This window comes from Canis lupus, chromosome 28 (assembly GCF_011100685.1).
Source record: "Canis lupus familiaris isolate Mischka breed German Shepherd chromosome 28, alternate assembly UU_Cfam_GSD_1.0, whole genome shotgun sequence".
Lineage (NCBI taxonomy): Eukaryota > Metazoa > Chordata > Mammalia > Carnivora > Canidae > Canis > Canis lupus.
Genome location: NC_049249.1, coordinates 27988798 through 28006761, shown reverse-complemented (window position 1 = coordinate 28006761; position 17964 = coordinate 27988798). Strand labels below are relative to the sequence as shown.

At 53.3% G+C, this 17964-nt stretch overlaps 1 protein-coding gene across 1 annotated transcript; it reads right to left on the bottom strand.

Annotated features, from left to right (window-relative positions):
• Positions 1-219: 219 nt before the first annotated feature.
• On the bottom strand, positions 220-13308 carry KCNK18 (potassium two pore domain channel subfamily K member 18). Its single transcript, XM_038577979.1, has 3 exons — positions 13089-13308; positions 10320-10448; positions 220-2171 (listed from the first exon to the last, which is right to left on the bottom strand). Exons 1-3 carry the CDS (start codon positions 13306-13308, stop codon positions 1375-1377), a joined length of 1146 nt encoding a protein of 381 aa, XP_038433907.1. The 3' UTR covers positions 220-1374.
• Positions 13309-17964: the final 4656 nt, after the last annotated feature.

The following is a 17964-nucleotide window of genomic DNA, read 5'->3' as shown; positions in this document are numbered from 1 at the left end:
CAAAAGATAGTTGCTTTCTTTCCTTTCTAATTGGAACCTCCCAACACTTTTAATTGGTTTTTGTGATTTTTTTGTGCTATACCCTGGAGTAAAGTTCACCATTTCCGAGATTCCCTCAAAGAAGCTTTCCAGAAACTTTGATTCTCTCCAATAAGACATTTCTTATAACCGACCGAAGAAATAGGAAGACTCTTGGACCACTCCGTGCATGTTCACACACTGACTTGTTACATCCTCTCCCCGGCTGGGGTTCCTAGGAGTGACTCTGAGACAAGGATTTGTGTGCTAGTGGGTCATTTGGGGGTGATCTCAAGAGAAATGGGGAAATGAGACCAAGATGAAGGAGGCCAAGACAGGGGATGCTGATGAGCAACTGAGGCTCTCTTCCACTGGAGACCTCGGGGAGACAGTGCTGAACATGATCCAGAGTCAGCCCATGGGAGGGGCCAGCAGTTGGGCACCATCCATCTACTTCGTCCTGTCAGTTGTTGATAGGAAGGGTGCTCCCAGGAGCGCTAAACCCTTGGCACTTCTAGCCTGCTCTGCACATGCCCATGCTTTAGTGACAGAGGACAGTCCTCGGGCAAGGCAAGCTGGAGTCCCAGGGCCTGGGAGTGGGGCATGGACAGCATCCGCCACACAGACCAGCTCATTCACGTGCCAACTCGGTCAGAAACGGCTGAGGAGCACATCCCCCCACTGAGCGCCAACCCTTTCCCGTACCCACCACCTACCCAGGCATCAACATTTGCACATGCCTACTCATTCGGGAGGTGCCAGTCCTGAGCCACTTTAGCGAGAACACTGGTCTACACAGAATCGGGGGTCGAGATGCCCCAGGCCCCTGTGAACACAGGTGACAATCCCACCGTGGCCTCCGTGTGTTTAGCGTGGCCTGGGCCTGGGCCAACCTTGCAGAAGTTCATGAAGTCATTCAAGAAAAGAGGTTGTTCAGACTAGCTCTGCTTCATCTGGGGTGAACAGGGAGCCTCTCGGGAAGATTTTAATCCAGCTGCAACTGCACATCGCAAAAGCAAAGGTAATTTTTTTTCTCGTAACTCAAGAAAAGCTGTGACATCCATAGGGTGGCTTCATCCACATAAGGTGGGGCTTTTCAAAAATGAAGACAGGGCAACTAATGGGGCTTTGGAGGATGGTGAAAGTTTTTGTCTCATGTCTTGATACGAAAGGCATTGGCCACGTTTCTGCAGGGCCTCGAGACCCAAATTAGCCTTCATGCAGGATTTATCTCTAAGCCCCAAGGTCTCAGGTGACAGGTGGCGGGGTCACCAGTTCCAACGACCCTGGCCCCCAAAAGGCGAGGCGAGGAAACCAGCTCAGCTGGCATCTGCCACTCAGGAGAGGGTGGAGATTTCACTTTTTAACAGGGTGGTAAAATAGCCCTTTTGCAAAGAACAGCATGAGATTTTTGTAGAGGTGAAGCAGCCTGTTCTGCACCAGCTTGAAAGCGATGCACACGATCTCCATCCCAATGATGATGTAAATGGAGAAGAACAAGAAGAAGTGGGGGTGTTTGAGAACGGTATCCCCGAACCCAATGGTGGTCAGTGTGACAAAGCAGAAATAGAAGGCGTTCTCGAAGTTCAGCTGCGTCTCCCACATGGGGAGGATGGCCGCTGCACAGGAAATGTAGGCGAACACAAGGAGGGTGATGACCGGGAGGGGGACGTCCAGCTTCTCCACCTGCCGTCCCACCTCGTCCAGGTTGCTGATGATCGAGTAGGAGAGTCCCCCCGACACGAGCTCGGGACACGAGTTACTCCTCTGCACGGCCTGCGGGGGCGGTTGCAGCGTGTTCTGCTTCTCCCGTGCAAGGAGTCTCTCGAACAGATCCGCGTTGCCACCCGGGGCCGAGGGACACCTGCCGGGTTTGACGTCCGGAAGCTCTTGGGCATCTATGACGATCCTCGGGACAGCTTTGGCCACGGGCTTGGTGGCCGGCCTTCTGCAGAGCAAGCGACAGCACCACTCACGGAGGTGAGGCGGGAACAATGGCAGCTTTTGGAACCGATTGTAAGACGTGGACAGGATGGTGGCCAGGATGTCACCCATGTCCGTGAGGACTAGGAACATCAGGGGGATGCCGAAGAGGGCGTAGAGCATGCACAAGTATTTGCCGAGCCTGGTGACAGGATAGATGTGGCCGTAACCTGAAAAAGAGGACAGAGCCCAGGATTGTGGTGTCTGCTCTTCCCCTTCCCCCCAGAAGCTGGAAAGAGACCCTCTGGCATTTCGCCTCCTTGGTAGGACGGTTTACACAATGTGTTTGAAAATATTCATCTTAAAGCATTCATCTGCCATCTGGCATTGCGCTCGCTTTGGTGGGGGGAGTGGGAGGCGAAACTCGGCTTCTCTTTAGGATAAGGAGCAGCTCATAGCCAGATCTTTGACCCAAGATGTCCTTGGCAGGGGACAAGCATGGCTGGGAGTGAGCTGATCGCTTTTCATTTTGCTGAAAAATTGCTAAGCATCCACATGACAGGATGACTACAGGGGAGAGGCTGTGGACGGCTTTGCCATCGTACCCACGTCTGCCTCCATCCTCCACGAAGGCACCTGTTTTTAAGAAGCCACCCTTGTCCTCCCCGGGACGTCTGGCCTCCTTGGTTTATTGTTTCCTACGGAATGGGCTGTCAGTATGTGGCAACAGTGGACAGCAGTGTGCATAGCGTGAGGGATTGTAGAAGGATGGAAGGAATGAAACAATTGCTGCCCTCAGAGCCACTGCGGCTGAGATTGGATGAAAACGTTCGCAAATGCTAGTGAAGTGGTCGGGATCCCAGCATCTGCAATCTTACGAACCTGAGTTCGAATCCCAGCCCTGCCATTTACTAGAACGTTACCTGACTTTGGCTCACATTTTCAAGTTTCTTGTCTGTAAAATAGGGATGGCAATCCCTGCTTTGTATATTGACCAGCTGGAAGGACTACATGAGACCCGGGCCTGACCCAGAGTGGGCAGCTGATCAGTGTTGGCGTCCCTGCCCTCAGGAGCTGAAAGCAGCTGCCGGTAGCACTTACCGTGGGCTGGCATCAACCAACGTGCATAGGCAGGCATGGTTACCACCATTCACAGGTGGGGAACCTGAGGCTCGGAGAAATGAAGCACCCCGGCCAAGAGCACTCAGTGATAAAGAGTGAAGTTGGCAGTCAAACCCCGAGAACCACCCAGCGGCCACGCCAGCATTGATCCCCACGGGGCCAGGAGCACCCACGGGGGTGGAAGGTTGCAGTCCTTAAGAACCACTCAGCCAAGCAAAGAGAGGGCTGGGCTGAGGCTTCTGTGCTTTTCAGGGGTTCCGTCCTTCCATCACCCCATCCCTGTCCCTCCTGTCAGCAGCAGGGCAGGGGCAGAGAGACGTCAACCCCTGCAGCCCAGGTAGCTGGATCTTCTGGAGAGACCGAGCTCCGTCAATTCAACCAAATGAGGGAAAAGCTTTTGTATTAAGTGCCTGTGTTTAATTTTTGATGTCATACAAGATGATTAATACGGAAACCCCTAGGCCAACTATGTAAATTGATTTGAAGGCACTTGCTAGGCTGGCTAAGCCCCAGCCTCCTCCACCGCTAATCCCCTGTGCAGACTCTGGCCTCAGGCCCTGCGTCCCAGGAGCACGCAGGTGTCTAGGTTGCCCACCCTCACCGGAGTCCTGGGAGAGGGCTGTGGACCTCAAAGGGTCTCATCAGTTGGCATCCAGCCCAGAGCACTCCACGCCACCCTTGGCTGATCCCACGAGGCGCCATACTGTGGCAGAATGTGCATTCACAGCGCATGGGCATATTGAGCGCTTACTGCATGCGCTGGGGACACAGTGGTGAGGGAAGCAGATGTGGTATCTTATCCCATCTCGCTGAGCTTCTGGTGTAGTGGCAGAGGCAGATGTGAATCAAATAACCACCCCAGCGACTATGCTATGGCAGACAGGGACCAATAACAGGACATAAAGGAGCAGACTGTTCTTGGAGCTCCTAGAACAAAGGTACCCGTCCTGGATTCACAATTATTGAGCACCTACTGTATGCCAGGCACTCGTGGGTGGGGTTGGGGGTACAACAAGAAACAGGCAGAGGTCCTGCCTTCTAGGACTCCTAGTTGAGAGGGAAGCAAGGCCTTGACCTTAGCTTTCTACCATCAGCAGGATGTGGCGAGGATCCAACAGGATGCACCAGGGGTCAGGAATAGGGGCCACACTGGCTAACCCTCCCATCAGCGAGCCAGGTTTGTTTCATGGGGCAGGACTTGCTGAGACAGAGGCAAGGATTCCAAATGCCTCTGTTTCCCTTCCCTGTTCCCTGAGGGCCTCCAGCAGCTCCGGCCCTCCCCTCAAGGAGAGGGGGTTGCCAAGGAGGCCTCAGCGCCTTGTCCAGGCTTCAGAGAGAGCCCAGAGGCACTGAGGAGATGAAGGCAGGGGTGGGGACTTTCAGGAAAAGGTGGAGAAGAGAACAACAGAGCTGGGCCTTGGGGGAGAATAGCCATCCGCCCAGTTTGCCTGGAGCTGACGTGCTTCCCAGATCACCCGACTTTCTGTGCTAAAACTGGCAGTCCCAGGCAAACGGGGCAGGTGGGCACTGTGGCCATGAAGGAAGGTGTGGGAAGATTCTCTGGAGCCGGGGAGGTGAGGGAGGAGGGCACCTGGAGCCTCTCCTGGGGAGACAGGAGCGCAGAGAGGCCTGGCCACAGTCCTGGTGGAGCCCGGGCCCTGGGTGTCAGCAAGGGTTCCTGTGCCAAAGCTGGTCATGGGCCCCACAGAGCCATCGGTCCTTAGATGTCAGCAGCAGCCACAAGAGCTCATAGATGGGGACCACCTTCTTTTTTAGATGGTGAATAAACCCCCTGATTCTTATGTACCCCCAGGACAGTCAGGAGAAGCTCCACAGTAGAAACCGTTCAGCTTCCAGGACTGGATCCTGGGGTCAGACCTATTTTAAGGAAAAGAACATCACATTTCTAGAATAAAGTGCCTTGTAGGGTGAAAATCCCCTTCCTAGTGAAATCCCAATGCCGGCAACCACCATTGTTAACATGTTCAATGGACAAGGAACAAGAAGTCAGGTGACCTATCTGGCATAACAGAGCCCAAACACACCCTGACAAGGGTGTGCACTCCTTAATAAAGACTTGCCCTGGGCAGCCCAGGTGGCTCAGCGGTTTAGCACCACCTTCAGCCCAGGGCGTGATCCTGGAGACCCAGGATCGAGTCCCACGTCAGGCTACCTGCATGGAGCCTGCTTCTCCCTCTGCCTCTATCTGCACCCCCCCAACATGTGTGTCTCTCATGAAATAAATAAATAAAATTAAAAAAAAAAAAAAGACTTGCCCCATACATGTTCCACCCCAGTGTCCTCCTTGGCAAAGGTGAGTTTAGTGGATTTAAATTAGACGTGGCTGCCTCTAGGTGGAACATGTTTAGAGTCCAGGGGATATGCTATAGTCCAGAAAATGCATCGAGGAAGCAAATCTCAGAGAGCACATGGCCCCTATGAAGGAAATTGTATCAACTGTACTAATTATTGAACGCTGAAATGCATAACGGAAAATCCTATCATTGCTTATAATGTATTCTTACATTCCAATATGGTCCACTCCACTCAGGCTGTATTTAATAGCCCATGCACTTTACTTCCTTTCTTTTAAGTAGGCTCCACGCCCAGCATGGAGCTCAGTGTGGGGCTTGAACTCATGACCCTGAGATCAAGACCGGAGCTGAGATCAAGAGTCCAAAGCTTTAATGGACTGAACCACACCCAGGTGCCCCCTTGCCCTTTACCTTCTAATCCAAAGAGATTGACCCAGTTGGAAATGACTGGGGATTGACCAACCTCATGCCTGCCAGGTGTCCCTTTATCAGCATCAAGACCAGGCGCATTAAGGGTGACCCAGAGATTAGGGCAGGAAGCACTTTAAACACTATTATTGATTACAGAGAGTGGAGAACCTCCCCAACATCCTCTTCCATTGTAATTACTGGACGGCATGATGTCCTAATTGATTTGATAGTAGCATCGTTTTCTTGGGATTTAAACCAAGATAATGGGTTTCCATTAGATCAGTGGTTCACAGCCCGGACTCCCATTAGAATCACCTGGAGGGCTCTGAAAAATGCTGAAGCCTGGGTCTGTCCCTGGAGATTCTGACTTGATTGCCACAGGGTCCAGGCTTGGGAGCTTTTAAAAAATAGCCAGATGATTGCAATGTGCAGCCAGGGCTGAGAACCCTCGCGTCGGGTCGGTGCTTCGTAGACTTTAGCCTGCACCAGCATCACCTGGAGCACTTGCTAAATACAGATTCCCGGGCCCCACATCCATAGTTTCTGACTCGGTGGGTCTAGGATGGGGCCTGAGAATTAACTCTCATTTCTAACAAGTTCTCAGGTGATGCTCATGCCACGGGTCGAGGGACCACAGCATTCGATCAGTTTTCAACGGGGGCAATGTTTGCCCCCCAGGGGACATTTAGCAATGTGGAGACAGTAGGGGAAGAGGTGGGAGCCTCTGGGGGGTAGAGGCCAGGGATGCTGCTACTCATCCTACGATGCACAGGACAGCCCCCACCGGGGAGAGTCATCTGGCTCAAGATGCCCACAGTGGCAGCTGAGAAAGCCTGCATTAGATCAGTCCCCTGAAGTTCTTGAGGAAAAGGAAAACAGACTGAACCCCTTTGCTCACCTCCACTATCTTCCTTGGGGCTGCTGCTTCCCCGTGACTATTGTCCCATTGAGTGTGGGTATCCCTGAAAAGGGCAGCTGTGCCCTGCCTCTGCCTTGCTGGCAGTGACTTCCTTCTCCAGAAGCCTCAGCTTGCTGCTAAATGTCACAGCACCTACCCTGTAGGGTTGTCGTGTCATGAGGATTAGGTAAAATAATGCATATAAGGCCTGTGGACACCATGCCCAATGCTGGCAAGCGCTGAGTTCTCCAGTAGCTAGTGGACATCTTGCTGCCTGCCCGTTACCAGTCCCTGCTGGAGAGGCAAGGTAGGGGGAGAGACCGGCTCTGAAAGAACCCACGTGGGGGCACAAACATGTGCCCATTTGCGAAGCCTGTTGCAACAGACACTGGTTGCACCCCCAGCAACCATTCCCTTCATCTCTCCTGGGGTACCATTGCTCCCCCACCTGGTTTAGAGAGGGATCCAATTGGTCTAAGTCATCCTGGCGATCTAATCCCCTTGCCAGGGCTGGCTTAGGGGTGGAGGTTTCTAGGAAGGGTTTCTTTGCTGATGGTGATGGCCAGCCCCCCCCCCCCCGCCCCCGCCTCTCTCTATGAGATGCAGTTCTACCCAGATGGGAGTGGACACTGGTACCCTGCTGAGCAGGACGGAGGGAACTTGATGCTCAGTGCCACGGCTGAGCTGCACATTGACCAGCCCTAGAGCTATCCCCACTGGATTTCTTACCCAGGAAGGAACACGTTTTCCCTACAGTTTGGGCCACTTGGGTTGGATTTTCCACTAGCGGCAGGGGCGAGGATCCTGGTTGCCTCTTACATCTACCCTCACACTGATCTGAAGGCCGGGGAGGTGTTACAGATGAGGAGCGAGGCTCAGACAGGCCACATTGCTCTGTGGCGGTCACATAGCCGACCCAAGGTGGCCAGCCTCCAGAGTCCACAGCTGGCCAGCGTGCTCACACAAACACACACACACACACACACACACACACACAGTGTGAGGGAACCTCAGCATGAGCATCCAAGCCACAGCCGGAGCTCTGTGACCCTCGTAGGCCTGTCCGCCTCAGGAATTGGTGCTCTCTTGAATGAAGATGGGGATCCAGGCCTTTTCACTGGCCCAGAGAGGCAGGGGCTAAGCCATGGGCCACGCTCCTGGTGGGGATGCTGACTCAGGAGCTCCTGAGCTGTGGCCACCTCCACTCCTGTGACCCTGTCCCCAGCAGGGGAGACTCCTGTCAGCCCTGGCATGGCCCCTCCGACCTGGCCCCACCTGCTGTACCATCACCGAGGGAAGCCAGGGGCTGATAGTTACTAGAGCATCCTCAGAGGCTGGCCCAAGGACACGGTGCCCAAGGGCAAGGACGGCCCCATCCCCATAGCTCTAGAGGCTGTTGCTCATGTCACGTCCCCCCTCTCTCCTATCTGTTCTCTGCTCTGTCACCCAGAAGCCCACGGTTTGTGTGGCCACCGAGAAGAGGGTCTGTGGCCCCCTTTACATGAGCAATCGGTCACTGTAGGGGGCAGCTCTGCCCCACACCGTCCCCTCTACCCTGGGCTCTGGAAGGACTGCCCTGGGCCAATGACTTGCACATAAGGAATCTTTCCTTTGTTTGGGGGCTGAAGACACATGTAGGAAGTGCAGGGAGTGGAGTAAGGCTGGCTCCTCCTCCCCAGGTGCCTTTCCTTCCAGGCAGGGGCATCAACTCCCGCCAGACAAAGGACTCCCTGGGAATCTGAGCACCCCCTGCCCCCAGGCTCAGCAGGCTCTCCCTGGGGCTCCCTGCACAGGACCAGGCAGGGTCCCTGCTGCACCCCCAGACCTGCAAGGCTGGTAGGCTACTTTGGGAAAGAGCACTGGATCCGGAGTCTCAGGTGGGCACCAGCTCTACTCACTGCATGCCCTTGGCCCCCAGCAGCGCTTCTCTGGGCTCAGGCTCCCCACCTGATTCATAAGACCTCTGTGAACTTTCAGGGAGGCAGCTTGGCCAGCCCGGGTTACCGCCGCCTTCAGCCCAGGGTGTGATCTTGGAGTCCTGGGATCGAGTCCCACGTCGGGCTCCCTGCACGGAGTCTGCTTCTCCCTCTGACTGTGTCTCTGTCTCTCGCCCCCCGCCCCCCACCCCCGTGTCTCTCACGAATACATAAATAAATAATCTTTAAAATAAAAAAATAAAGGAGGCAGCTTGGTACAGCCCTGGAGTAACTGTTAGTTCCCGTTACCACCGCAGCCCTTCCTCCTCCCTCACATCACTGTTGGTGCTCCCAGGCCTGCTCTGGCACACCGTGCTCCCTCTCCACACCATGCCCCCCCCCCCCCCCCCCCCGTGCTCACCTCCACTCCCTGGGAGTCTCTTGCCATCTATATGCTGGTGACTCTGAAACCCATCGCCCCAACCCTGCCCATGGCCCTGAGCCCCGACCCCCATTTCCAGCAGTGCTGGGCATCTCCGCTTGGAAGCTCCATGGGAGCCTTGACCTCGACTGGCCCTGAAGCATCACTTCCATCCCCAGGCCCAGCATCGCTACCACCCTCCCTGCGGCCTGCCGAGCCCGCCCAGCAAAGACTGTGGTGTTTTCCTCATCTCCCGGGTGCCCAACCACTGCAGACTTTCCTGCAAGTCTTCCCTCCAGTCCAGCCCTCTTCTCCGTCCTCATGACCGTTGTCCTGGGTGAGGCCATGGCCATCAGTGCTCATGTCGACTGCCACACAAACCCCCCCTACTGCTCTCCGTGCTGCCAGTCTCCCCCTGTCTGGTCCACCTCCACACTACAGCTGGGGTGATCTTTCTGGAACGCTGAGCTACCGTGTTCTTCCCTTGCTTACAACCCTCCAGACACTCCCCACTGCCATCAGGATGAGACCAGCCTCCTTAGCCCAGCTAGCAGGCCTCCCCAGGACTGGGCCCCCCACTCCCCCCCACCTCTCTTCACCCCTAATTAACCTCCTTACAATGCCTGCCATTCCTTTTGCTGCTGGGCCTTTGTCCATGCTGACTTCTTGGCCTGGAGGGTCCTCTTCATGCCCACAGGCCCCCACGGTGACTCCTGCTCCCCCTGTCTGACTCAGCATGGCTGTCAACCCCTCCAGGGAGCCCTTACAACGTTCTTACCACTTAAGAACCACCCCACGCCTGGGGCAGCCGCCCCTACTCTGTGCTCCCACAATACTCTGGGATACATCACAGGCTGACCACATTCGGTTTCCTGAGTACTTCTCTCTTGCACAAGAGCCTGTGCTGGCAGGTGCCATTGGCAAGAGGTGTTTCGTACAAGAGCATTCAGCCAAGGGGCAAGAGGGGGCTGAAATGCAGCCTACCCCTTGCTCAATGGGGTCTACACCCGGGCAAGGGGCTGCACCCACCTCAAGGACGGCACGCTTCCCAAATTCCCAGCAGCAGGAGCTCCCCCCTTAGGAGCCAGCAGCAGTCCTGCTCCCTGCCGTATCCCCCTAGGAGGGAGCAGTGGCCACTCGGCACAGCAGACGCAGCGCAGGGTCAGCACTTCGTCGCCATTGCCTGACCAAGTGAATCGAACGTTCCACATCCCCACCAAGGGGCCCCGGCCTCCCCCTCCTCCCTCTCTCTCCTGCAGGTCTCTCTCCCAGCCCGCCCTTGCCCTTGGACTTACCCACCGTGCTGATCACCGTGCAGCAGAAAAAGAGCGAGCTCAGGAAGGACCAGTCTGAAAAACTGCTAACCCAGTGGGGCTTCACCTTCTGCAGCAGCGTCCCGAGGTCCTGTTTCCTGCCTTCTTCAACTGGGGAAAGAGAGGACCAGTGTGAAGGAGAGGGCTTTGCTGAAGGCAGGTCCCACCGCGTGCAGGGGTCTTCCCCAGGGACCAGCATGTCCCCTGCCTTGTGTCCCTCGATGCCAAAACCTGGCTCTGCTTTTGCATGTCTCTGCCCTTAGGTCCTGCCTTTGGTGCCTGCAGGGATTATGAGGCCACATCCCCCATGAGATGAGCACCTAAGGGAGAGGCCCACGGGGGTCCCCTCAAGCTCAGCCACAAAATCTCTGTGCGGCCTTAGGAGGGGGCGCATTCTGAAATTTCTGGGCCTCTGTGTCTTTCACTTTGCAAAGGGGCATTCTAGCTTTTGCTCAGTCTCTCTCATCCCCACTGGAGTTCTTGAGAATTGAAAGCAAAATGGGTCCTTAAGAAATGTAAGCTCTTATATAGTTACAAACCATACCCACTCCCGGAGGTCATTAAGCCTGATGGAATTTGGTACTTATACTGGGATATGTGAGCACCGAGGCGCCTGAGGATTTCTGGGAAGCCCTGGCTTTCAAAACATCTGACCCCGGGCCAACAGAGCAGGATCGGGGCTCTGGTTCCTCAGGGCAGGTCCCAAATAATTCTGTTGGCCTGGGTGGCCAGTGGGCTTTGGGACCTCAGAAGCCATCCTGAGACTCTGGCACACAGCGGGAGGTCACTGCTCATGTGAATGGGCACCGACCTGGGAGTTCAGTCTAGACCCAGCTCTGACCCTGGGTAGCTCCCGCAGCCATAGACAAGATGCTTCTTTCTGAGCCTGTTTCCCCATCAGGAAGGCAGCGTGACATGGTGGTGAAAAGTGGGCTCTGGAGTTCAAAAGCCTGGGGTGGAATCCTTGGCTCCACTTTGTAGTTTGTGACCTTGGTCAGTTGCTTAACTCCCGGAGCCTCTGTTTCCTAACCTGTGAAAGGGGTCAATTCATACTGGCCCCTCTGGTTGGTGTGAGGATTAAGTGAGATATCGCATGAACTTGTTCGGCCCAGGGTCTGCACTTACTGACCTGGCACCTACTGAGCATCTTAATCTCCAACAAAAATCAGTAGAAAATGGGGTTGGAGAGGTACCTGACTGGCTCATTCAGAAGAGCATGTAACTCTTGATCTCAGAGTTGTGAGTTCGAGCCCCACGTGGGGCGTAGACATTATTTAAAAACAAAAACAAAATCAAAATGGGGTTGGAGGGATCCCTGGGTGGCTCAGTGGTTTAGTGCCTGCCTTTGGCCCAGGGCGTGATCCTGGAGTCCCGGGATCAAATCCCGCATCAGGCTCCCTGCGGGGAGCCTGCTTCTCCCTCTGCCTGTGTCTCTGCTTCTCTCTCTGTGTGTGTCTATCATGAATAAATAAATAAAATCTTTAAAAAAAATGGATTTGGATCAGCTCTGCATTCTCATAGTGTTCTGTGCATCAGAATCACCTGGGGAACTTTAAAAATAAAATTCCTAACACAGCCCCAGAAATCTTGATTAAGAGGGTTTGGAGAAGAGCCTGGAAATGTGTATTTCAGACAAGCTCCCTGGAGGATTCTGATGTGTGGCCAGGTTTGGGAAGGTCTGAACTTGTTGCCATCAGAGCCGGGATGGCTCAGAGTCCTGGTGGTGGTGGTGGTGGTGATGGCAGAGGGCTTCTCCTGGGTCGGCACCAAGGAGACGTTTGTCTGGTACAGATGCAGAGAGAAGGAGTCGGACCTTCCAAGGAGGAGATAAGTGGCATCCTGTGACCAGCCAGCCTCAACTGAAAGAAGCTGCCTGAGAAGCAAGGTTGGGCCCATGGGAGGAGCGATGAGCAGCCCAGCTGAGGACCTGTCACACCAGGGGCATCCTTCCCCTCACTTGTAGAGTCTGTTTTTCCTTTGTCTTTTATTAACTCTCTATATTTTTATTTTGCTCTGTTAAGTACAGATTTGCGAGCCTTGGGAAAAAAATAAGTGACTAAAGACACATGAAACATGGTAAGGACCTAGGTAAAGTGCTTGTGCCTTTCAAGAGGCTTCATGTCCTTTATCTGCTCCCACAAGTCCCTATGATTGGCAGGCCTGAGACTGCGGGCCCCCGCCGTCCAGCACACTGAGGTCCAGGGAGGGTAACAGCTCTGCCTCAGATCACACAGCCCATTGGGGAGCAAAGGCCCAAGCCCAGTTTGATTGTTCCTTGAATCCTAGTTCCTATAAAATGAGTCATGAGGCCAGGCAGGCCTAATCCAGAGGACCAGCCTAGGACCCCCCAACCCCAAATCTGGTCACCCATGTCCCCCAGTCATCATCACCAAATCTCCGGCAATCCAACCTCCTCAGAGACTGCTGGTCTGGGTGAGGCTGGGAGCTGAGGCAAAGGGAAGGGAAGTGCTCTGGTCCTTCCAGAGCACTTACTGGGTGCTCAGTGCTTTCCCTACATTCTTCATAGCAACACTAGCAGGCTGTTGTTCTCCCTATTTTACGGAGGAGAAGGCTGAGGCTCAGAGAGAAGTTGTTTGCCTAAGGTCCCACATAGGAATGAGGAGGATATAAGCTGAAGGCTCCCAGACACCCCCCAAACCTCACCAGCCTCCTGCAAGATGGCCCTCTGCTCCCTGGGGGCTGCCTCCACCCACAGAGAAAGGGCCCGCTCCGCCCAGGTGAGCCACCTACCTGTTCTGTTGCATTTCAAGATGCCACAGAGCTCCTCCAAGAACTCCTCAAAATCTGGGTCGTTTGGCCCCAATTTCTGGCCACCCTCGATGGCCGAGAAGAGGGCAGCACCCAGCAGCGCATAGGTCACCAGGGAGCAGAGGAAGCAGAGGCGAGGGAAAAGCTTCTCCAGGGCCTCCTGAAAGCACCTCCTGCCCGGGGGTGGCCCCTCAGCCTCCATCCTCCCAGGAGCGCTCAGCACAGGAGGAACTGGTGGAAGAGGCAGGAGCGGGCCCCAGCAGCAGGAGGAGGAGGGACAGGGGGAGGAATGGGAGTGCCCAGAGAATGGCCAGGCTCCAGCACTAAGTGGATGGTGCGTGTGCTTCCCCAAGGACTGGGAAACAGCCGGTTCTCATCATGTTCAGTTACTTAGATGGCGCCCCCCAGCACCCCAAATTGCTATTGATCTGCCAGCCTGGGAGCTGCCCTGCAGGGGCTTTGGGTAGACGCCGTGATGGTTGCTTTGTGCTTTGGCCTTTCCCATCAGGAAGCTGCAATTTTGACTTCCAGGTACCAAATCTGATTTTTGGTTTTTAGGCAAGCGGTTGTCCTTCCCAAGAGTCGCTTGTGAAATCTGGTTTCTTGGACTGGTAGTAACAATAGTAAGGGGTATGGCCAGAGCCCTACAGTCTACATCCTTTATCCTGTATGGATCTAATTATTGGTCCGAATTCCTCACTCCCCTGTAGCATCCTGCCCCCACTTGCCATGGCCTTAAGGTGGGCAGAGCTAGACCACATGATTTGCTCTAACCAATCAGCTATTAGCAGATGTAACAAAAGCAGGCGATTGAACTGTCCCCTGGACTCTGTTTCTGCCATGAGAAAAACATGCCCAGCGACAGACATGAGGTTGTGTGCACATTCAGATCTCCCTTCATAAAAGGATTCTCTGTGTTCAAGGAACACGGTTCACGACAGCCTCTAGCTATTCATTTCTTCAAGGTGGGCCTCAACTTTCAGGCCCTCTTCTCTGGGAAGCCCTCTGCAATGACTGAGCAAGGTGGGGGTACAAGAGCTTCCCCATATCTGCAGCCACCCCGAGGGACTCCTCCAACCTGCAATCTTTGTTCCAGAACTCCCCATTGGCCTGCCAGAGATTTTGTCATCTCTGCACCATGGACTGAAGACTTTCTCTGCCCCATCCTGCATCCCAGTAAAGGTTTTTCAGTTCTTACCTTATATCTCCATGTCTGTTTCGCAGAGGATCCAACCTGTAGGTAGTTGGCACCAAAAGTGTCCTGAGAGAGCACACCCTACAATAGAGATTTGGGACTGGGTTGACCAATACCCAAATGGTGGGGAGATGGTGTACAGACAGCTCTTTCCTGAAGGTGGAAGCTTCCCCAACTGTTAAACCTCTCCCAGTGGTGAGCTGGAATGGTGTGCAGGTCGAAGGTGTTGACTAGTGCAACAGTTCAGGCATTTAAAACATTGGAGGAATAATAAACATAAAGACAAGAAGTTTGGATGGTTATCATGAGGTTACATCGATCCTCTGAAGGCAAACTTAGAAGAAGGAGGTTAGTAGGACAGCGTACAGCCTCTGCTACAGTTGGTCTCAGGGCTGCAACTGAGATCGCAGCCCTGAGGGGTTGAAGGGGATATTGATCATCCCCTTCCTTCACTACCCATTCTAAATCCTCCTTGCCCTCTGCCAACCCTTTTATTCTCTCAATAAATGGCTTACCCAATGGCATGACCCAAATCCTCATTCCTGGCGGGGTGGGAGGGGTGCAGTCTGAGTCCATGGTAACCTTATCTTTTTCAGGTCGGAGTTGCCTATGTTTTTTTCATTCATAGACACAGTTGAGTAAGAAGTACCAAGAAGTGCCCAAGTGGGTCACCTGAGTTCCACTCTTATTCCTTCCAGCCCCCATGTATGAAAGCAGCCCTACCTCCTTCTGTTGATAAGGTAATTACCCTCGACAAGATGATCACCCCTTTTCTTGCTTTCTGGCTCCTGAATATGAAGATCCTAAAGTGCCCAGGGAACAACCATAGGGTGTAGTACAAGGGGACCCTTACTAGGTTTTCTGTGAATGTGTTGCCCTTGGGGATCAGGACCTCTACAGAGGCCAGACTTATGGGGATGGGAGAGAGTAAATGAATATGATCATGCAATTTTCAGTTTGAAATAAAAAGCAACCAATGCTTCACTGTTTCTTTACTTCCCTGAAGAATGACAAAATCTCCAAGCCAAGAACAAGCCAACTGTTCTGCATCCCCACACCTACCTTTACATATGTATCTAGATGTGGGCAAGTTTAAGAATTCTTTTCCTAGCCCTAGATCCCCAAGATTCTCTTCGATTTTCTTCTAAAAGTTTTACAGTTTTTATATTTAACCCTGTGGTCCATTTGAGTTAATTTTTGCAGCAAGGTGTGACATTTAGGTCATTTTTTTTTTTTTTTACATATATCCAATCGCTCCAGTGCCACTTATTGGGAAGTCTATCTTCACTCCATTTTTTCTCCTTTATGAGAAATCTGTTGAGCAAATTTATGTAAATCTGCTTCTGGGTTCCTTATTCTGGTCCATTGATCAATGTGTCTATCCTTCCACTAATACCACACTATCTGATTACTATAGCTATGTAGTAGGTCTTAATATCAGGTATAGTGATTCCTTCTACCTTATTCTTCTTTTTCAAGACTGCTTGAGCTATTTAAAGGCCTTTATATATGTTTTAAGTTTTAAGAATTTATTTATTTATTCATGATAGAGAGAGAGAAAGAGAGAGAGAGAGGCAGAGACATAGGCAGAGGGAGAAGCAGGCCCCATGCAGGAAGTCCAATGTAGGACTTGATCCCGAGACCCCAGGCGTCCCTCTACATAAGTTTTAAAATAGGAGGAGCAAGACGGCGGAAGAGTAGGGTCTCCAAATCACCTGCCTCCACCAAATTACCTAGAAAACCTTCCAATCATCCTGAAAATCTATGAATTCGGCCTGAGAATTAAAGAGAGAACACCTGGAATGCAACAGTGAGAAGAGTTCGCGCTTCTATCAAGGTAGGAAGACGGGGGGGGGGGGGGGGGGGAAGAAATAAAGGAACAAAGGCCTCCAAGGGGGAGGGGCCCCGCGAGGAGCCGGGCTGAGGCCAGGGCGAGTGTCCCCAGGACAGGAGAGCCCCGTCCCGGAGGAGCAGGAGCTGCACCGACCTTCCCGGGCGGAAAGGGGCTCGTGGGGAGTTGGAGCAGGACCCAGGAGGGCGGGGATGCCCTCGGGCTCCCGGGGACAGTAACAGCAACTGCGCGCCCAGGAGAGTGCGCCGAGCTCCCTAAGGGCTGCAGCGCGCACAGGGGACCCGGCGGGACCCGGAGCAGCTGAAGGGGCTCCGGCGGCGGCTCCGCGGAGGGGGCTGCGCGGCCCCGGGAGCAGCTCGGAGGGGCTCGGGCAGAGGAAGAGGCTCCGTGCAGAGGGGGCTGCGCGGTTCCAGGAGCAGCTCGGAGGGGCTCGGGCGGCGGCTCCGCGGAGGGGGCTGCGCGGCCCGGGAGCGCGAATCCAACAGCGCAGGCTCCGGAGCACAGGGCGCCGGGACACAGCCCAGGATCCCGCCTCCCCCGGGACAGGCAGAGGCCGGGAGGGCCCAGGACAGCGAGGACGCTCCTGCCCCAGCTGAGCACATCAGCGGCCCCGCCCCGGAGCCTCCAGGCCCTGCAGACGGAGTTCCTGCCGGAGCTGAATCCAGGTTTCCAGAGCTGCCCCGCCACTGGGGCTGTTCCTCCTGCGGCCTCACGGGGTAAACAACCCCCACCGAGCCCTGCACCAGGCAGGGGCACAGCAGCTCCCCCAACTGCTAACACCTGAAAATCAGCACAACAGGCCCCTCCCCCAGAACACCAGCTAGACGGACAACTTCCAGGAGAAGCCAAGGGACTTAAAGTACACAGAATCAGAAGATACTCCCCGGTGGTTCTTTTTTTGTTTGTTTGTTTTTGTTTTTGTTTTTGTTTTTGTTTTGTTTTGCTTTTTGATTTGTTTCCTTCCCCCACCCCCTTTTTTTCTCCTTTCTTTTTCTTTCTCTTTTTCTTCTTTTTTTTTTCTTTTTCTTCCCTTTTTTTTTCTCTTTCTCTTTTCTTTCCTTCTTTCTCTCCTCTCTTTTTCTCTTTTTCCCAATACAACTTGCTTTTGGCCACTCTGCACTGAGCAAAATGACTAGAAGGAAAACCTCACCTCAAAAGAAAGAATCAGAAACAGTCCTCTCTCCCACAGAGTTACAAAATCTGGATTACAATTCAATGTCAGAAAGCCAATTCAGAAGCACTATTATACAGCTACTGGTGGCTCTAGAAAAAAGTATAAAGGACTCAAGAGACTTCATGACTGCAGAATTTAGAGCTAATCAGGCAGAAATTAAAAATCAATTGAATGAGATGCAATCCAAACTAGAAGTCCTAATGACGAGGGTTAACGAGGTGGAAGAACGAGTGAGTGACCTAGAAGACAAGTTGATAGCAAAGAGGGAAACTGAGGAAAAAAGAGACAAACAATTAAAAGACCATGAAGATAGATTAAGGGAAATAAACGACAGCCTGAGGAAGAAAAACCTACGTTTAATTGGGGTTCCCGAGGGCGCCGAAAGGGACAGAGGGCCAGAATATGTATTTGAACAAATTCTAGCTGAAAACTTTCCTAATCTGGGAAGGGAAACAGGCATTCAGATCCAGGAAATAGAGAGATCCCCCCCTAAAATCAATAAAAACCGTTCAACACCTCGACATTTAATTGTGAAGCTTGCAAATTCCAAAGATAAAGAGAAGATCCTTAAAGCAGCAAGAGACAAGAAATCCCTGACTTTTATGGGGAGGAGTATTAGGGTAACAGCAGACCTCTC

Bases quoted from the DNA above. Each gene is read 5' to 3' on its own strand.
- KCNK18 (XM_038577979.1), bottom strand. From the start codon at position 13,308: ATGGAGGCTGAGGGGCCACCCCCGGGCAGGAGGTGCTTTCAGGAGGCC. The intron at 10,449-13,088 runs GTAGGTGGCTCA...CTCTTTCCCCAG, and splicing joins CTTGAAATGCAACAGAACAG to TTGAAGAAGGCAGGAAACAG. The intron at 2,172-10,319 runs GTAAGTCCAAGG...CCTCTTTTTCAG, and splicing joins CACGGTGATCAGCACGGTGG to GTTACGGCCACATCTATCCT.